General features: G+C 35.7%; 1 protein-coding gene across 1 annotated transcript; it reads left to right on the plus strand.

The window, feature by feature from the left end:
* Positions 1–18,187: 18,187 nt before the first annotated feature.
* LOC149566493 (disease resistance protein RML1B-like) lies at positions 18,188–22,172 on the plus strand. The gene is made up of 7 exons (XM_089819812.1): positions 18,188–18,542; positions 18,681–18,791; positions 18,929–19,242; positions 19,471–19,625; positions 19,709–20,709; positions 20,793–21,074; positions 21,183–22,172. The coding sequence occupies exons 1-7, from the start codon at positions 18,264–18,266 to the stop codon at positions 21,873–21,875; spliced, it is 2,835 nt and encodes a 944-aa protein (XP_089675938.1). The 5' UTR covers positions 18,188–18,263; the 3' UTR covers positions 21,876–22,172.
* Positions 22,173–22,628: the final 456 nt, after the last annotated feature.

Consider the following 22,628-nt stretch of genomic DNA (forward strand, 5'->3'; position numbering starts at 1 on the left):
TTTGGGGCCCAACCAATCGAAAAAAATTTCAAAATACAACCTTAGGTGTGCGATATTGTCATCTGAATGGGGAGCAACAATCATCGAAAGGCTAAATGCAAAAGGAAGTTATCCAATGAAAACATTGCAGCATATAAGGAAAGGGACAAAATGGGACACCGAAGAAAAATACAAGGTATGATAAATATTAGTCAAGTTGATGATGAATTAGTCGAAGGTGAAATCATAGAGTCAGATAATGAATATGTACAGTTGGAGAATGAAAATGTACGTATTGAAAACAATTAATGCCGAAATTGACAATTTTGAGGATGAAATGCTACCAAGTCATAATCCAAATTGCATAATTGACCATGTCAAACATGACAATGCACAGGAATCTAATGCACAAGAACCTTACATATCTCCTAATTATAATCGAAATGAAGGTTCTAGAACACCAAAATGGATAATTGAAATTGATGAAATGATTATTACCAGTTTGGAAGGGAAAAAATCAAAAAGAACCATTCTGTTATGGGCTACAAGACTATATAACATGTTCTTCGACAACAAAACAGTGGTGGAGAAATGTCAACTTTTCATGCACTTATTAAAGATGCAAAAGATGAGACCTATGCTTTCCAAGTTGAAGATTCGTGTCAATAAAAAGTTGGAAAGAAATGCCATTATTGTGAAGAATCTTTTCAATGCTCTCAATAGCATTGGAAAAAATAGCAGGGAGAAGGATAACAGAGCTGCTCGAAGGGTTATTACAACCTCTTTGGTATTCATCATTTGAGAAAGGGTAGATATATGAGACAAACTTGTATTGATTTGAATCTAAATCATACTACTTTGAGAAGAGCACTTAGTCGATGAGAGAAAATTGATGATCCTCTTCAAAATGAAACATGGGCATTTGGTGGGAGACTTCCACGTATTGATAAGAAGCTATCCGATGATGTGAAGGAAGAAATTACACAGTTTTGGCACTCTAACTCATGGGTATCACCCAATGCTAAAAACATGTTAAAGTTGAGAATTGGCATCAAAGACCGCATGCCACATCCTAAACAATATTTGGAGGTAAGTCAAACTATTTTGTTCAAACAATGTAGAGAGAGTCATCCAAGTCTTCATATATCACAAAGGGCTTTTGAATATTTTAAGCCATTTTATTGTGTGCTACTCAAAATTCGAAATACATGTTGCAAATATCATGTTGAGTTTTCTATGCACCATGAGCTATTATGCTCCATCCATTCTACTTTGCATAATAAAGAATGTTGGAGGATTGTGGGGCTAGTGGGCTTCTAAAATCATCAAGAGACTTGCTAGATCAACTTTTATGTCATAGAGTTGATGGTTGTTTCTTTTATAAAAATACTTGCTTAAATGAGAAGTGTTCAGAATGTGGTGGCTTATCCAAGTTTGACACATGTTTCCATGTGAGGTGCGAACAAGATCTTGGAAAGACAATAGTGAAAAAAAAGGTATATGAAACGGTGAAATACACATTGAAGAGTGGGGGTGAGAGCTCTAGATGTGAATTTGTTGGAAAAGATATCAGTGTGGCTAGTTTTATTTCAAATTTCAAAGAAAATCTTTTCTACAAGTATACAAGACATAGTCACAGGTCTCAGTGGTTGGATCAACAATTTAGAATGTATAAGGATACTTTTCCCATTGGCACTATTGTATCAGTTGTTGATTTTGCTGAGAACTACACATTGCAACCTCAAAATGAGACACAATCTTAGTATTACAACTCCATTTAGATTGCTATTTTCGTTCACATAACATATAGACATGCCCTTGATAGTGCGGAAGATAATCGAAAGATTATTAGAGAGTATCATTTTTATATGAGTGATGATAGATCTCACTCTCACAAGTTTGTGCAACATTGTTTCGAGAATTATTTTGATTTCTTACATGAGCATGCAATTGCTATGGATAGACATATCATTTGGTCAGATAACTGTACAGGTCAATTCAAGAATGCTCGCATGTTTTATTAGTTGTGTAGGATGCACGTAGAGAGAGGGGTGCCTCATATTTGAAGTTTTTTTGAGTCCAACCATGGAAAAGGGGAACATGATGGAGCAGGGGCATGTGTGAAGAGAGCTCTAGTTAAGGAGCAATTGAAGGTTTCAGCAGCAGAGCTTCTTGATGCTCGTAGCATTATTGATTGGTGTAGTTTAGCATTATCACAGGGGGGGACTCTTGATTCAGTGGTACGCAGGTTCTTTTGGTTGGTTGAGGAAGGGTCCATAGCTAATAGATCAGATTGTGCTACAATGAGAGACTCATCAAAAATGCACTCATTTCGGAGCTTTGATTCTAGTACATGGACCATTTGGACACGACAGCTAGCTTGCTTTTGTCATAGTTGTTTTCAATGTGATTGGGATCACTGTGAGTCAAGTGAGTGGGTGGACACATGGGATCCACATTATCTTACTCCATTGTCTATCATACCCTCTATCAGAAATGATGACATGGAAAGTTCACTTGAGCATAACCATCTATCAGATCTACTTCAGCCAGGACATTTCTTTGCATTGGTTGCACCATAGGGGAATGATGAGAAATCCGATCATTGGTTAGCACGTTGTGTAAGAGGTAAAAAAAAACTTGCACAAACGATCACAAATGATGATGGATTCACATATCCTACTAGTTTAGTGGTTGTCACTGGAACATGGCTACAGACATACATGCTTAGAAAGAATGGAATTCCTGCATTCGAAGACTATCAGAAACACAAAATAATTCTCATATATTCGCATCTTATTATAGCAACAAATGTAAAGTTGTTGAAGCATCAAGGAAGACCAAAAGTAAAAGAACTTTTTACTATTGCTAATGCTGATCATGAAGCCATGTTGGGGACCCTAAAACAGAGAGAGGACCCTACTGGAACACTTGACTAGGTATATTTACTTCTTATGTTATTTTCTTCATAATGATTCAATGAACTGATGATTATCTTGTTTAATACAATAAGTTACTAATTTTTTTTATGATATTGGAATGTAAGTACATCATGAAGAGTTGGGGCAGGGGGGGGGGTTGTGTTTGGGATAATTCATAAGATTTATGATGTATTATGATGTAAAATGTGAACTTTTTTTGTATATGATTTTTGTAATAACGAAAAAGATAGGTTAAGTTAGTTGCACATTGTAATTTGTATTTTGGTAGGTTCGTTGTAAGAAATTATAAGAGGAATATATTGAACAAGTTCTTGCAAATCATATTTGCATGTGATACAAGTCTATAAGGACAATTTTAAGAGCATTTATAACTATATGAAAGATAATTGCTTGCGGATATCTTAAATTACAAGTTTGGCTCTTTTCTTATTTGACATAGAGGTGACATTATGATTATTAAAACTATTTTTATCAAACTAATCAAATAAGAAAAATCTAGGAAACAGATGAACAATTAGAATACTTGATTTCTTAAAAAATAATTTGGGGAATGTGTCAATAAGTTTGAATACTCATTCGCAATGAGGCATTGAAAGAAAAAGTGATTTTATGATTACAAGTACATGTAAGCCTTTTACTAAAAGTCTTATCAATGCATTTCATTATTTTTTATGGTGTGAGGTTTCCATTGTATATTTTACTTATTATTTTTACTTTTGTAATGGATACAAGACCCCATGGTGCAACTATAAGCCTTGGGCATCAATTGGTCCAATAAAGTGGATTTTTTGTTATCTCTATATTTTTTAGGTGGTCTAGGTGTTTATAACAATAGTAGGGTCCCTAGGTGTCTGTGGAATCCATTTACAAGCAAATTTGCAATAAAAATTGTAACTCCTAATAGCAAAATCCTCATTATGCCCATTTTGAGGGAGGTTGTCATATTTGCATTGAATTGGGTGCATGTGGTTTTGGGTCGTACTTGTGGAAGGTAAGTCTAGAAACCTTTTGTAGTGTTTTGGGTCCTATGAGAATGTAATTTGAGCTTTGACTCTATCTTAAATTGGAAATTATGTTATGACAAGTGTTATATACTCATCTTATAGGTAAATTATGTGGAATTTATTTTGTGAAAATGAACTATGGGTCATGTGTTGATGAAACATGAAAGTTTGTGAAGGTATTTAATCCAATTGTTTATGCTAAAATGTTATTAGACATTGATACTCAATAGTCACTTACATGTACATGTAAGTTCAGGTGGGAGTTCCTTAGAAAGGTGTTAATTTATTCTATTGGGTGAGTTATGAATTGATAAAATAGAGGTGGTGAGAAAATGCTAAGATCTGCTAGTTGATGTTTACCATCATATATATACATGCTATATGCACATGGTTTCTAGGACATGAAAGAAGCATTAATAAAATAGTAGATGCAAATTGTATTAGCTCAAGAAGTGGTTCCATGGTTGAAATTATGTATGATTTTTAATTTTTCAAGTGAACCATTATTTTAGCCGTGATATGATAAAATTAGTTGTTGATTGTTAAATTACAATGTTTTACTATTTTATGAATTTGACTATCTTGACAGAGATGCATAGCAAAGGATATGAGGATTTTACTGGATAATTGACTTTTACAAGTTTATGTTCACCTTACTTTGTATCCAACCTAAATAGTTACTGGATACTAAAATCCATTGGGCTCATGATTAGCACCGAAAAAGAGGCATATCATATTCTATACTAAAATTCAAACAAATAAACAATCTTGAAATCATAAAGTAGGGTATCTAGACAGAGAAAAAGAAAAAGAGAGAAAACCCAGATGAAAGAGTGACCAAAATTTTCACTCCTACTAGAAAAAACTTATCAAAATTCTCACCCAAAAACCATATTCATGTCCTTCATAAATAGGGAAACCTTGAAATAGTTTACATGCTACACACACTCCCTAAATCCTCTCCTTGAGTTCTTAAAATTGTCATCTATTTATTCACATGACTCTCCCATTTTGGTATGAGCAAGGTCACTTTGCTCAGACATGTGAACAATTCTCATGGCATCACCAGTGAAAAAGGAGAATCTCATGTACAATTCCTTGTCCTATTGGAAAAATGTGCACCTAAAATGCTATAAGTCATCTTGAGAAAGTACCGAAGAGTTTATATAGAACTTCTTGGACTACTAATACTTGAGTTGAGTTGTGTAGGGAAATTCATGGAATTAAATTTGGAGAATTAGAGCCAAACTTAAGTGAAATAGTTAGCCAAGGTTGTGTATATTGAGAGACAAGACCTCATTTTTAATAGTATCTTATTCTTACATGTATTATTGAATTAGTGTAGTTGTTAATTATTATTTGTAAATGTGTAACTCCTAGGTGGACAATGCCATGTGTGTTGTGATGTGTAATTGTGGTGCCACTTGACATATGTGATGTGTATGTGTGACATGTCCACCAAAAAAACATGTGAACCCTACCTTGACCATATTATCCTATTAGACTTCCCATATGATCTCCACTTGGTTAGAGAGCCTTAGGATGGGTCATATATCTAGAAATTTGTATGTAAAATTTAGCTAGGTTTTCGGAGGGTCATATGAGCACCTAGGGCTAAGTTAGGCCTATTTTACCAAGCCCACTTGGTATACCTATGGTAAGGGTCAATTTTAAGAATAGGACAACCCTTAGTTGACTTGAGAGGCCTCCCTAAAGTTGGTTTTCCAAGATGGACGAAAATCAACTTTTGGAAGCATGACCTTGGTTAGACAACCTTTCATTTTTGTGCAAAGAATTTTTTCCTTTATAAAGCCATTTTTATAGTTTCTAAACTTAGAAGTTGTAAGGGTTTGGGAAGAGTGACCAATGAGATCTCACACTTTCACCAAGAGGATTATAGGAAATGTGTGGATCTCTTTTAAGGGTTTTCTCCATGGTTGGAAAAATCATTGCCCACTCTCCAACATTGGGAGACAAGCTTAGGAGTTAAAGAATTTTGGAGAATTGGAAGGGAGCTCTTCATCAACCATCTTTCCATAACTTGGACCAAGGTTGGTTCTCTTCTCATGTTGTGTAACTGATGTTCTTACTACAAAATTGGTGTTGTAAATGTTGTTGCTTTCCTATAATGGGTAGTTTGGATGACATTTGTTTGTCATTATTTTTCCTTATGTGTTGTTGTGGTTTTTTTTTTCTTGTCGACTGTTATGGGTGTTGTTTTCTTCTTTGTGTGTTTTTATGGGTGTTCAAGGCATCACTCACCCTTGGGAGGGAAGTAGTGGCCTTATGAGTGAAGGGGCTAGTTGGGCCATCCCATAAGCGTAGAGTCTCTTCCCTTGGAGGGAAGAGGGAAAAAGAACAAAGTATGGTCTCCATGTGCCACAACTTATTTTACACTTGGGGTGATAAGGGGAGAATTTGTGAAAAGAATTATATGTGCATCTTGAAATGGCATTTTTTTTTGGAATTTGAAGCCTTGTGAAGGCATGATACTTGGTGATTTGTTGGATTCTCCGCTTGGGTTTGGCACACCTTCACTCTATTTATTGGGCCCTTAGAGTGGTCTATTGTGCAAGCTTGATAAAATGGTGTTTATTGTTGTTTTGTTGAAGCAGTCCATTATTGAAAATTTTAGGTCATTGTGAGGCTTGGGAATGAAAATGGTGTTTCTTGGTTTGTGCATATTCTTGTGTGTATCTTATTTTGTTTTGTGTGTGGTGTGTGTGTACCCTAGTTTGGTATCTAGTTCTCCTATCTCCTTGAAGGTTGTGTAGGAGTTGGCTTGATCCTTTCTTCCATTGTTTTATCTTTGCATCATCCATGGTCAAGGAGTCTGATGTAGAGCCAAGGAGGTAACAACAATAACTTCACAAAGTTGAATGATTTCACAAGGTTTTCTAGGCTTCTTCAAGGCACCTAATGGCTTCGCATGCGAACTTTTGGAATATACCTTCAACTAACTATTCCAACCCTACAAAGCATTTTCCTAGACTCAAAATGACATGTTTAAACAAGTTTTAAAATCCCCAAACCAATTTCATGCATAAACCCAAGATAGCCTCCTTGATTAGGCTATTCTCTTTTTTGGATCAGCAGACCCTATTTTCTTGATTTTTCTCCCAAATTTTCCAAAACACCAAGAAAATAAATAGTCTTTTCAAATACCCTTTTCAAATTTTTATAACATATCCAAAAATTAGATATCACTCCTTTGGAAAGATTGTACAAAACAAGTCAGTTTGTCTCATAATTAGGCCTAATTAGGCCACTTTTACAAAGCAACTATGCACAATACCTCTCCAAACTCCACCAAATTCATGGAATCATCATATTTCATGCCGAATTAGACAAATCGCCCACCAATTTCACTCTATAAGGTTTTTTGATACAAAACCCCCAATTTCATGCCTTAAAACCCTCAAATCCTAGGGTATCATCGATCTAGGTCAATCACTCACTTCCAAGACCTAAAATTCAAGATTCACCATTCTTTCAACTTATCTTCAAAGGTTATCAAATAAAAATTATACCTCATTCAGCCAAATGTACGACTGTGTAACAGTTAACACTCATTTGGGTACCCAAATCAATCCTTTCACCACTCAAACTTGCATATTCTTCACTTTAACCTGCAGATCTTCATTCCTCTTGCATATTAAGGGTTATTCAGACATGTTAGAATTATAGGTTCCATCCCATGGATTAGTTGTACACAAATTAAATGCATCCAAATTTGATAATAAAGGTTGTTAAAATGTTATTAAAAAATTATTGCATTTGAATCGAATATAACAAACATAATCAAAATTAAAGATATTCCATAAACATGAACAATACACATGATCCACGATAAATTGAACATTACTAGATACTAAATTAATATGTATATCATTGTGCACATAAATGACAAAAATATATATCAAAATACATGTATCCATAGACAAAATTTTACACAAATATATATCAAAGATCATGTATCCATAGACAAAGTACTCAAATATATATCAAAATACATAGATCCATTTACAAAATGTGGTTGATCATGTCATCAGAATGTGTATAGTATTAATGTTTCTGTATACAATGTGGCATATGCCATCTCAAAATATCTCATGATGCATCCTAGGACAACTATACTATCCTAGGGTGTTGGTGGATGATCAAAATGCAGCCTCTTCACTGCACTAGGTGGATCGGATGCCTCCTACATAAACAAAAAAGGAAAACCAAAAGTTAGACTACTAAATTTATATGATTCTTTATATCTAACATTGAATTACTCAAATGCATAATGATCTTTTTTCTAATGAAGATTTATACTATCAAAATTTTATAATAAATACCTCTCTCATCGACCTCCTGCACCGGTCAGGAGTCCTCTCATATGCCATCGAAAATGATGGTACCTTGCTGATTGTGGGCTGTATATGTTCAAATACGTTTGTCAGATCAATCTACAATTTAAACTATAACATTATAACTCATCAATGCTAAATTTATAACATATTTAATCATGAATTCAAACTACAACTTACTATTGTAAGCTCTGCCTGAGGAGAGAGTGGCCGCATCATCAAATCTACATAACTCTCCTGTCAGACCTCATGTGCACTAGGAGTCTCCTATGAGATACAAAATAGTAGTTGTTAATATCACGGAAATTAGTTTTGAATTTATTTATGAAGATAAGTGATGTAGGAGAATCCCATGCTCATCAGGGGAACATTGAAGATCCAAGGCATTACAGAGGTCATGGAGCATCTCTTGAAGTCAATTGGGCAATCCTTGCACCAATTATGGCTCATGGAAGCATAAAAAGTTATAATGTTGGACTCATATGTCGAAAAAAGTTGTAATTGCGCATGAGATAGGATTTTAGGATTTCATATGGTAGATGAGTCATTTGATAGGTTCATGTAGGTTGTCATGATCATATATTGTCATTAGACAAGTCAAAAAATTCAATAAGCCCATTAAAAGCATAGTTTAATAGTTAGAAATTTGAATAGTAACGGTTATGTGTTTTTTGGAGGGAAACTCCATAATTTAAATTTTATGAAGAGTTAACAAATGAAACTGATTGGAGGTGGTTGAGGGAGTTACTAACCATCCTTTGATTTAGATCATTACAAGAGAATATGAAAAAGGATTAAGTCAAATTGCAAGTTTGAAGGGTACTTGCTTTGTAAAAGTGGTCTAGTTAGGCCTAATTCTGAGACAAACTGGCTTGTTCTATACAATCTTGCCAAAGGAGTGATATCTGATTTTTGGATATGTTATAAAACTCAAAAAAGGGTATCTGAAAAGCTAGTTTATTTTCTTGGTGTTTTGGAAAGTTTGGGAGAAAAATCAAGAAAATGGGGTCTGCTGATCCAAAGAAGAGAATAGCCTAGTAAAGGGCAAAATTGGTCTCTTTTGTATCTACTGAAGATTTGTGGGTTTGGAAACCTTAGAAACATGCTGGTTGAAGTTTTTTAAGGTGTGTAGAGGTGGAGGGAACACTTGGTGAATGTAAATCCAAGTTTGGAGTCTTTGGTGGCATTGTGTGCATTTGGGAACACCATTGAAACATAGGGGTTGGGTCCATATTGTGCTTGAATTTGCAAGTTTGTGGTTAGATCCTCCATCCTCTGCATCAAATGGTACCAAAGCATCAACAAGGTCTTTTGGGAGTAGATAAGTTGTAGATTTCGTCATCATAGGAGTCTTTGTCATCCTTAGTGTGCTAGTCCCTTTGTTGAAGCCTTGGAGTGTCTAATTCCTCCTTGTGTGTCCCAGAGTTGAAAGGTACATAAGTGGTGTCTAGAGATTTCTTGGTGAGGAAAGACAGAGAATCAGTGAGTTGGCCCTTGGGAAGGAAGAAAACTTGTAGTGAAAATGCCTCCTAAAAATCAAATGGCTAGAGAACTTGAAGAATTGAGAGAAGAGTTGGCAAAAGAGAAAAGAGAGAGGAGAGAACTTGAAGCATCTAGAGTGAGGGAAGAAAGACAAATGAGAAGAGAGAGTTGTAGCTTATTGCAATGATAGAATCCTTAGAAAAGGAAAGGCAAGAACCTAGAGGAGAAGAGGTTAGAGGAAGAAATCATGGAGAGAACCATGAAGAAGAAGAGATTGGTAATGCAAGGCAAGAGCATGAGACAACAGATGATCCTAAAGAAAGGAGATTTATGAGAATCATTAAGGTAGTACAAGGTAATGGTGGGAAGAACCATATTGATTTGCCAATATACCAGGGTAAAATGGATAGTGAAGAAGTGCTAGGGTGGATAGAGGCCCTTGAGAACTACTTTGATCTTGAAGACATAGAGGCAAATTAGAAGGTAAAAGTAGCAAAAGCAAGACTGAGAGGAACAACACTCACTTGGTGGACTAGTGTTCAGAATGAGAGAGAGGAAAGGTGGTGTACGACACCTAACCTATGTGGCAGGGGGGAACAAGTATCTATGTTGCCGGACACCTTGCCACTCCATGAAAGTGAGGATTCAAGTAGATTAGGAAGTTGGAATAAAGGTTTGGTCCATATTTTACAAGTTGGTCTATGTTTTTTAATAAAGGCACATGTAAGGCCCACTAGAATTTTGGTGTGGTTATAAACCAAGTGACTCCATGGGACCAAAAGGCCTTAGAATAGGGTATTTAGAGTCTAAACAGTATTAGCAAAAAGTGGTTGTTTGTTTGTTTTATGGTTGGGAATGCCTATATGGTTGTTCCAACGGTCACGTAGACCTTTATATATGTCATATGTGATCTCAGTTGAAAGGGGGAGATCAGAGTGTACGATGGTTTGGAGAAAAAACAATAAAAACTTCACTTTTCTAGAAATTTACTAGTAATCGCTAGGCTATTACATTGGTACGGATCTGTACAAAACTTTTATGATTGCTAAGTGTATGAAATAGTTGCAGGGGTGAGTTAGGAAACTTTTGGTTTTGGTTTGACTCAAAAAGGAGTTGGGGTTTAAAAGTTATCTGCATTTTAGTAGAAGGTGGTCTGAAAAACCTTGTTTCCTAGACCCTTCCACAAATGCATCCCTAACTTGCATTCCCACTGGTGGCACCCTCTAAAACTGAGGGATATGCAAGTTAGGAGACTAGGAAACATAATGCTAGAGGTTGGAGGCCTAGAGAGAAGGGCAACTATTTTTCCAAGTCGGCCCTAGGTCAAGAAAGCCCATGTGCTTGACCGGTTTTTGCAAGGTAATTGGTGACAGTCATGGTTGCAGGCACTTCTGATCAGTTTGAGTGCTGGAGTTGGATGCATTGAGTGTGTTGGAGATTTCCTTAAGTGTTTTGGGTCTTGGGAACCCACCTTGCCCATTCTTCCTTGAAGCCCTAGCCTAACTTGATCAACTAGGCCTAGGTACCAAGAAGCAGTTTGGAGGGTGTTGGAGCAAGATCAGCCCAAAAGCTTTTGGATTCTTAGTAGGTGCCAAGAAGGGTGTTTGGACCTATGGAGAAGTCCCCATGTTGTTAAGGGATATTGGGAGAAAAGTGCAAAGAAGCTAATTGGAAGGCTACAAGGTTTGTAGGCCTAGAAGTGCAAAGGTGTGTTGAGAGTTTGGTGGAACCAAACAAATTGATGATTTTGGGTTGGAACAGTATGTCCATGATTTTCTCCATTTCTGGTGACAGTTAGTGAGGCTTTTGAAGTAGGATTGCCTTGTTTGTCTTGGAGGTTGAGTATGCCCAGAGTGGGTAAGAGGACTTGTCAGAAGTCCTAGAATCCTAAGTTGGATTGTGACAACCATTTATTGGCTTGTGGAAGGTAGTTGCTGCAGACTCTGCATCAAAAGGGGATTGAATAAGATTTCAAATTGGGAGAGAATGAAGACCATGGTGAGAAATCAATTCTTTCCATCTGATTTAGCAATCCAAATAAAGATTAGAAGGAACAATTTGAAACAGAGGGATATGGATGTCATGTCCTATACTGAGCAATTCCATACCCTGAGTATTAGGGGAGGATTGGAAGATGAAGATGAGAAGGTGGCTATATACATTAATGGCCTCAAGTACAATATTCAAGATGAAATAGGATTGAATGTACCAAGGACACTTGGAGAATGTTTTCAGTTGGCAATCCGGGAAAAGGACAAGTTGAAAAGAAAGAATGAGAGGCAAGCAAATCAGAGAGGAGGTGGAACAATGAGAGGAAGAGGTGTAATAAGTTAGTTTGACACTTCAAACAATGAAGACAAAGATAAAGGAAAAGAGATTACATCTGAGACAAGAGGAAGTTTCAGGGGAGGAAGATTTGGAAGAGGTAATAGTGTTTTCACAGGTAAATGCTTCACATGTGGAGGAGTAGGCAATCAATCCTACAAGTGCCCTGAGAAAGGTGTGGATTTCAAGAAGGAGGAGAGGAGAGTCACCTTGACCCAAGGAGAAGAGGAAGAAAAGAAGTACGATAATGCAGACCCTGAACTTGAAGGAGAATCTTTGATGGTGAGAAGAGGACCACAAATGTAGTAGCAAAAGGAGACCAGACCATCCATTTTCAGGACAAATTGCATGAGCCATGCTAAGATTTGTAAGATGATAATAGACTCTAGTTCCTTTGATAATTTAGTGTCTTATGAAATGGTAAATAAACTAGGATTGAAGAAGTATCCTATTGATAGACCATATAGGGCATCTTGGGTCAGTGGTGCACAAAATATTGTTATAAGGGAGCAAGCATTAGTGGATTTCTCTATAGGAGAATATAAAGATCAAGTTATATGTGATGTCATTCTAATGACATGCTGCCATGTAATCCTCGGAAGGCCTTGGCAAGCCTCAAGGAACACTATTCATTTTGGCTCATCAAATGTTTATATAGTACACAAAGATGGTGTGAAGTTTAAGCTAAATCCTTTGACTAGTCATGATGAGGAAAGAGTTATTTGTTTTGGAAAGAAAGAGTTTGTGGACTTGCATGAGCAGAGGGATAGTAAACATGATATGACAGATCTGCCACTGAAGCCATCTCTTTTGGTTATGAAGGATGAGATTGTTCAAGAGAAAATTCAGAATTCTGCTTACAAGCAGACAATGACAACAAAAGGAGTGATGATAGGAATAGTATGGTGTCCTTCGGTGACGAGAGTGAACAAAGAAGTGAATGTATCCATGGAGGATAAGAGAAAGGGTCAGCATGACCTTAGGCAACAAGTTATTCAGCCTTTGTCAAGGATAAAACATGACTGTCCACAATCAGTAGACAGTAAGGTTACCATGACTGGCAACAAGGATCCAATGCTTTTTGTTTCTAATGATTTCTATGCAGGTGTGCAGGGTAATACATTGCAGGTGCAAAGTTGCAAACATCCCTCTAGAAGGATGGGAGGAAAGAAGATAGTACCCCTTAACTCTTGGGACAAGAGTTGCTTTGAAGGTGGGGTGTTTGGTGCAGGGGCACCTATTAAATCATCTAAGAGAGCCTTGGTACCAGATGAAGATAGAGGATCAAAGACATCATTGATTGTTAATTGGGATATATTAAAACCAATAATGGAATTATGTAATAAACAATGTACTTTGAAAGACAAAAGTCATAAAAGTCCTAGTAAGGAACTAAGGGCGACATGATGTAAAATGGCCAAAAGAGCCATATGGGGTAGTCTTAGGATAGTTTCATACTTAGTTACATTTAATAAATCCATATGACTAGTTTTGAGTCAATGGAATAGTTTAGAAAGTTAGGGAATGCATAAAAACTATAGTTTGAAATTTGAATTTCAAATTCAAACGGTCATATTAGTTTTGGAGGGAAAGTAGTAATTTGGTATTTGTTTGATTAAATAAACCTTTGTAACCAACTTGGTCGGTTGGACAGGTGCATATAAGCCTATTTAAGTTGTAATGAACATATGCAAGACATGAATCATTATTGGTACGAAAAAAATCACAGAAATTGTACGGAACAACAATCATACTTTCCTCTGCATCAATAAGAAAAATAAAAAATAAATGATACTTATACATACAATGGGGCTCTTTGTGCGAATGGAAATCCCTAATGATCTAGGATGCCGAATCTGTACAGGCTCATCGCCAGTAGCCACACCCTATATATAATAAAGAATGTAATTAAATGAGATTACCACAAACATTTTACAAGAATGCATCGATATTTAATCAAATAGAAAACATCTAATTACCTTTCCTTTGTCAGTGCATGCTGGCTCACCCCCCACACTTTGTCCCCCTAGGGCAGGTGGTATCTGCAAGATAACAGAAAGATTAGCAACCATATATGCTACAATATCAAATAGAAAAAAAAAATGCGAACACAACATAATGTACCGTAGATGTCTCAAGGCCAAATGAAATGGCCGAGAGTGTAGCATCATCTATCTGTCTAAGCTCCTCCTCGGTCATCAACTAAACATGAATGAAGATCACATACATGTAAAAGTCAGTATGGCTTAAAAATTAAAATTACTCTATTATAAAAATTAACTTTAAATCGCATATGTCATAACAAAAAAATGTATACACATACTGACACCGAAGGAGTCCATGCCTCTGCATTCCCCTCCTCTCTCACATCAGGGTTTGTAGCCTCTATATGTGTGTCTGGTGTATCTTCGTCTAATACAAAATGATACTCAGGAAGATCACCTATGGGACCCAGGAAAATATTCTTGCATGTAATGCAAGTGTGAGGCACACAAACGTGTGATGAGCTAGCTAATGATGAACTAACACCAACATCATCAACAAGAGGAGGCAAGACTGACCTAGCCTGAGATATCATTAGGCTACTCAGCCTATGAATGGCTCTAATGGTCTGAGAGCTAGCCTCTTCCATAATATCTGGATGCTACACTCGAGGGGGGGGGGGGGGGGGGAAGATATTAGTGGGGGGGACAAAAGTGCCAAGTTTCTTCCACTGGGAAGAGGGTCTATCCTGAGGAGCTCCTAGTCCTAAGCCCATGTTGGGCTTCATGCTCCAATAGTTCACTTTAAGTTTCAACACAAATTCTGCATATAATTTTCTAAGGAAATAAAATGGTATGTCTAAATTGCCATGTGGAGGGATATCAAAGACCATCCACCAACGATCCCAAAAATTTGCACGTATGGCGTCATTTGTGCAACATTTAATCGATAGTTTGGTTTTTTTTGGGTCAACTGGTAGACCCATTTTTGAGTTAGCAAAAAGGCTAGCCGAATCGTCTTTGGTTATGTTGAGGGTTGCGACCTCATCATAATCCAAACCATCATCAAACATCTGGTGCATTTCATCACGCCAACAAAGAGTGTCATTTTTTTGGTTCGTAAGGGTTCCAATGTTATCCACTATGGTGTTTAACATGGATAACATAGGAGCCAGTGCAAGTACATTATTATATGTTCTATGCAAACCGCTCAACTCGGTGAGATTTTCATTTATCAAATCCTCGATTTGAGGAGGGTTTTGAGGAGGTAGAGGATCATTTGGTGGACAATTTTGTGGGGGTAATGGATCGTTTGGTGGTGGGTTATGAGGAATATTATTCCCTGCCTCAGTGTCATCATTCTAATAAGCCATTCCTATTGAATTGAAAAATGTAATATATATTTAAAAAAATCTAAATTTTAACCATTTTTGTCAAAAAAACCCTAGATTCAACTAAAAAAAAAATCATCCTAAAATCTATTGAATTTAGGTTAAAAATGAGTTGGGAAAAAAAAAAAAAACATACCTGAATATCTGATATCCGATCGATAATGGTAATACTGGCCCCAAATTCACGTGAAATGAGGGCTTGCGAGTCTGTGATTTTATTTTATCCTATGCCCACGTATCGGATATCCGATATGACTGCAATAACATATGATGAATATAATATACATAATATAACATATAATATATAACATATATCATATAATATATATTACATTATATTATATTTTTTATATTTTTATATTATATTTTATATATATATTATATTAATTTACTATATATTATAATATAAAATATTATATTATATAATAATAATATTATTATATTATATTATTATAGTGTATTATATTATATTATTATAATTTATAATATATTATACCTTTTTATTATATATTATATTATAATATATTACTTTTTATTATTATATTATATCTTATATATATTATATTATATTACATTACTATATTATAATATATTAAATATTATAATATAATACATTATAATATTATTATTATAGTATAATATTATGCGATTATAATATAATAATAATATTATATTAAATAATAATAATATTATTATTTAATATTATTATTATAATATAATAGTATGATATATTATTTAATATAATAATAATATTATTATTATTAAATAATAATAATAATAATAAATAATATATCATACTATTATAATAGTATGATATATTATTTAATAATATTATTATTTAATATAATAATATTATTATTTAATATGATATATTATTTAATATAATAATAATAATAATATATAATAATAATAATAATATTAAATAATAATAATAATATTGGTATAATATTATTACTCTAATTATCGGATATCCGGTCCATATCGGATATCCGATTTTAAATCGGATATCTGATATCATATCGGATATCCAATGTCAAATCGGATATCCGATAAGGCTCGGCCTTACCTTCCAGGTTTGGTTCCTGGATAGGTGAAAAAAAGTCAGAGCAAATTTTGAAGCGCTTTTAGGCGTCTTCAAACTCTATTTTTTTCACATTGCCACTTTTTGGCACACCATGATCCTGCACATACCCCCTACTTTAATTTCAAATAACTGACAAAGCTAGCCAACCAACAATACTTCCACATGCCATAGCCCTTACAATAGTCCGCCCTTAAAATAGTGGGGTAGGGTAGGGGTAGGGCCAAAACTATAGTTTAGTTCCCAAATGGCACATCCTCACGCCATAGAATAGTAGGGGCCACCTCGATCTATAGAATACTCTAAAAGGAGGGGCACCTTGCTGCCCTATGATTGATTTGAGTTCGTTAGTCGATTATGGTGCAGGTGGAGGAGAGTGAATTAGATCAGCTATAGTTTGAATGTGCTGGGTCGCTCAAGTCAGTCTTCATAGCTTTAGATGACAAGTAGATAAATATTGCAGGGTGAAATGCCTCTGTTGACATAGGACACGAAATGCCCTTTGCACACATAACTACCCAATGTCCCCTCTTGATGACATCCATACCATTACCTTATGTGATGAAAAAGGTAATGAAAGATTAAAACAAGAAGAGGGCATAATTAGGGGTTTTTCAAAATTTTCAAAGGTAGAGCACATCAAAACCTAGTGAAAAGAACCAAAATGCAAACATAGGCCTAGGAAAATATATTTACGATTTCTTTTTACCAAAAAAATCCATGAACTCTGAACATGTACTAACTTCATATGGGACTACATCTTCCCAACTATACTTAATTACTAACTTAGAGACTCTCTCCTTGAGCCTCATAAACTCAAGCAACTTCTTAGGAATCCTTGGTGGATTCACAACTAATTTATACCCAAGTTTAGATACAAAGTTATTATCAAATAACAAATAGCTTTCCCCATCATGATCTCTTATAAGATAACTAACCATGTATGGATTAGCATGGGCAGCCTAGAACTTATCACCCTTAAATGAATACTTACCAAATTTATAAAACCTTATATATAAATATGTACTTACTAAATTAATAAGATTTAAGAATGATTTGAAATGAATAAGAATTTCAGAAGCCCCAAAAATTAAATATTCAATTACAATAACCTCTCCCATAATTACTAAATTGAAAAAAACCAAAAAGTAATAGGGATTCACGTTGTAATAATGAATCTCTTACTATGACATTCGTCAATTAATCTGTACGGGCTAAATTATACTTTTCGCATATCTTGATCCGAAGGCTGCAAAGTGTCCAGCTCAATGAATGGGCCAGCCATTGTCATTTGCTCTGCTTTCCAGGCTGCCATTTTTGACCTCCGAAACTTCCCACCTCTTTCCTACGTTGTGGAAACAGCTGTGCTGCACTTGCAATGCCCCACATTTGATATTTCGTGATAAAAAGCCAGTCTTTTATCGTACATTTCTACCACAAATTATGGAAAATTTGAACTTTCCAACAGATTTACAGGCTGTCGATTTCGGCTTTTGAAGCTTCTCATCACTTTCCTACACTGGGGAAAGAAGTGTATGTTTTAATGCCATCCTTCTCAACCATGGCCTACATTTGACATTTCGTGGAAGAATGCCTTCAATGATTTTCACAAAGATAAAAGGAAGATGAGCCCAGCAAACGATCTTGTGTCTAGAGAAAGCAGAAGCAACAACTTCATTTTTCTTTCTGTATTCTTTCTGTTTTATTTCCTCACTTGTAGTAATGGGCAAGTTTTCCTGTCTTTCATGCTGTTGCTTCTCATCCTCTTCAACTCCTCAGCAAGTAACCACACAACCTTCTCAACAACCATCCAGTTCTGGGCCTTCCACCACTTCAACTCCTCAGCAAGTAACCACACAAGCACCCAATTCTACCCCTTCATCATCATCTTCTTCACAACAACCAGCAGATGTTGATTTGGAGAGTTTTCTACGGGAATTCAACGATATAAGTCGGCTTAAGGATCTCATTCAGTTTATTGAAGAGCTATTGAAGAGAGTGGTAACTTATCTATACAATATGTTCTCTAAAATTAGGAACTTTTAATTTTTTATATATCTTAAAATACCTTTTTCCTCTGAAGAGTTTTAGTCATCTGCGCTTTGCTTCCCTAATCTATTCTTGTCATGCCCAAAACAGTCTGGAGAGAAGAAGGAAGAGGGATCTAGTTCAGCAACGACTTCTTATATCCAGGATGGCCAAAGATTCTTGGAGCTAGTGGATAAACACCTTGGCAAACTTCCTCAAAAGGTCAATTTCTCATATCCGTATAGTTAAAACAACTCGTGATTACATTTCTATAGGTAAATTATTGGGTGTCTGTAACACTGAATGTTTGGGGAAAATCATATTAAATGGACATATGTTGTCATTAATGATCTGTCCAGCATGATTCAAAGGATGGCCCAAGTGCAGAGATAGAAACGGTTGCTATAAATTTGCTGAAAGGTGCTGCGCAGATTCATTGGCTGGGGGCAGCACTTTCTGTGGTGGGATTTGTATTGGCCAGATATAATGAGATGTCTAACAACCGGAAAGAGTGCCTTCAGATCTTGAAAGTTTTGGTTAATCTCGGGAAGCAAATTGTGGAGCTGAATGAACAAATGCCAGATGAGAAGCAGAGACTCAATGAGGCAGTCGATTACATTGTTCAAGGATGCATCATGTGCGCATCCCAACTTTCGACTGGAAAATTTGTAAGGTGAGTTCAATTATTTGAGTGATTTTATTTATGCATTTGAGAAAACTGAAAGATCGCCTACTTTTGAGTGCAAACGATAAGAAATAATAATTTTCAGCTGTTTTTAACAGATATGAGTTTTAAATAGAAACAGACCCAGATAAGAGGAAGAAGCTTAAAAAGGTTCCAAATCTTTATAAGTAATCGGTATTTATTGAATTTAAATCAAATTTTTGAATTATTATGAAGGTTTCTCACTGCTTCCGTGAGTGCCGATGGTTTAAAAGAGTTCGAAGCCAAATTAGATAGACTGTATAAAGACCTCACATTGTCGACTGAAATTAACATTCAAAAGAGAATACCAAAGCTTGCTTCGCAGTCAAAGGTCGCATACAACCCGGCAGGTAAGATGTGTTTTCATTTCAAAATCTTTTCCTGTCACGAGTTTTGCCACAAATTTTGATCGAGTTTTCAATAAATTTAACAGTTGGAATTGAGAGTGCACAAGAGAGGGTAATTCAGCTTCTTGATTTGAGTGCACAAGATGCATCGTCACAAGTTGTAGTTGTCTATGGATTTGGAGGGATCGGAAAGACAACTCTCGCTGATGCTGTTTATGACTGCATTGATCCCCAGATGTATAATAAATGCAGAATTCGCATGGATCAAAATTGTACCAACAATGATGTGAAACACCTCCAAGAGTTGATTTTAGAAGAATTATTCAGACAAAAAGTGACATTGAAAGACTGTGACAATGGTAGAGGGAAGATGTGTTCAGCTTTTAAAAAGTGTCTTTATCAGCCTGTATTTCTGTATATTGACAACGGTCTGAAAGAAAAAGATCTAAAGCAACTTCTACCTGCAGAACTGGGAAGTTGCCTTCCACCGAGAAGCAGATTACTTGTCACCACTCGAAATCTTCAAGAGACGGACATATTTCTCTTCTGGAATGTTCAGCGCCAACAATATCTTGTGGATCCCCTTCCAGAGACGCAGGCGAGAGAGATTTTGTTGAAGGGAGCAAGGGATTACAATGATGAAAATAAAATATGTGACCTCCTCAAGTTGTGTGGTGGTGTTCCGCTTGTGCTGGAATTAGCAGGCGCTCAACTCGCTAAAAATACTGAAAATGCAAATTTTATGGTATTAGAGTTGCTTAAAACAGGGGAGAGGGTGGAAAAGCAAGATATCAGTGACTGTATGGTTGATTATGTATACCGGCATAGCTTATTAGATCCTGTGAAAGAGGCTTTTTTAGATATCACATCTTTTCTTTATTCCAATCCAGGCTTATATCTGCCTAGAGTTGATTCCAAAGGTGAGGAGGAATTCAGAGCCCTCGAAGAGGCGTCATTCATCAAGAGAGATGAAGATGGTTATATTACTATTCATGACATAGTCCAAGCAAGAGGGAAAAAGATATCAGAGGAAGAGGGAAATAGAATCACAGATCCTGAAGTTTTATTAGAGTTTTTAAAAGAAGAGGTATGTCATTCTATTAATTTTATAAAAAAATACATTTGTTATACGCAGTCACAATGATATATATATGGTTTACTTGTGTGCAGAAACTGAAAAACTTAAAAGGCATCTGTTTTCGTGGAAGATATGAGCAGCCGCCAATCGAAATTAACGATTACCATCTCAAGTGCATGAGCAACTCCTTAAGAGTGCTATCTTATGAACATGGGTCGCCAATAATATTCAGCGGGAGATGTCATAAACCACTTAGGGAACTCAGATGGCTCCGAATTCCAGGTTACATTTCGGAACTACCAATGGAGTTTGCTAAACTTGAGAATCTCGTTTCCTACTATGGCCCTTTAACGCAAGCAATGAGTTTTTATGAGGTAAGATCTGCCCTCCTCCGAACATGTCATTTAAATTAACTTCCATTCATTAAGGCGTATAATAACACTTGGCAACCTTCTTCATATCATACTTGTGCTAATGTCCAGCTTCCTCCAAGCCTGCGTTATATGCGCATTAAGATTCTTGCCGAGAACGGGGTTAGAGATTCTAAGGTTCCTCCCAGAGTCACTTCGGCCTCTTCTCTTGTGGATTTACGGTGTAATTTGAATAATATGCAAAGGCTGCCAGAAGGAATGGAAAAGCTAACAAAGTTGGAGAGCTTGAACGTATGGGGATGCCATCAGTTGAGGGAACTTCCTTCCAAATTTGGGGAACTCAGAAATCTAAAAGATTTGACGCTATGTGATTGCAAGGAATTGAAAGAGTTGCCTTCGGACTTTGGGAGACTCGGCAATTTAGAATTTTTGTGTCTAGTAAATTGCCCGAAATTGAAACAGTTGTCTTCAGACTTTGGGCAGTCTAGCAATTTGAAATATATGCTTTTCAACAGATGCTCTCCATTTAATGAATTGTCTTATAGCTTTGGGCAACTTAATAATTTGAAAACTTTGATGTTACATAGTTGCTCTGCATTAAAAGTATTGCCTTCAGAGCTCAGGTTACTTGAAAGTCTAGAATGCATATATTTGAGTTACTGTTCCGGGTTGAAAGAATTGCCGCCTGACATTGGACAACTCAAAAACCTGAAAGAGTTAGATTTGAGTGGCTGTTCTGGACTGAAAGAGTTGCCATTAAGTCTGGAAGATCTTATCAGAGAGGGTTGTGAAGTTATTATGTGATCAATTAATTTTTTTAAATTATGTACTTTTTCAGGGAAAAAAATATTTTCCAAAAATCCATAAGTAACACTTGCATCTATGACGTGCAATGATGATGCTAATTACGCCGAAGGCGTATATGAAAATGAGGGGCTCATTATTCCATCCAACGGTACTGTTAATCGCGTCCATTCATATTTTATTTGCCAATTTCCAGTTCTCACTTGCCGACATCTCTATTTGTATTATTCAAAATTTACAACCTACTTTTTCACAAAATGTATCAAAAACAAAATAAAGTAACTTATTTTTTTTCTATATTCACGAAAATGTAGGAAATTTTTTCCAAATTTTTTGTTGTTTTCAACTATAAATTATGTAGATCATGAAGATCAAACGCTTTTTAAAAAATTTTCAACTGTAATTTTTTTGGGAGGATAGCCATGTCCCCAGAAATCATTGAAAGAATCACAGGTTTATTTTATTTTTTATATTTTCTACAGCTTGTATTTTTTCAATAGACAAGATGAATTTTACCATCTATTGTCCAAAGATGACTCATACAGATTTATTTTATTATATATATTTTCTACAACTTATATTTTCTTGATAGACGAGATGATGTATGTTTTACCATCTATTCTCCAAAGATGACTCATACTGTACAGTCATCCATTGCACAGGAATTAAGAATTACAATGCTTTAGCCATTCCGGGAATTAAAGTACTCATTGTAGATCCTGTAAATACCAACCAAAAGAAAGGACAATTGGT

Source organism: Cupressus sempervirens, chromosome 3 (genome assembly GCF_028749045.1).
Source record: "Cupressus sempervirens isolate cs-2001-9-10 chromosome 3, ASM2874904v1, whole genome shotgun sequence".
Classification (NCBI taxonomy): Eukaryota; Viridiplantae; Streptophyta; class Pinopsida; order Cupressales; family Cupressaceae; genus Cupressus; species Cupressus sempervirens.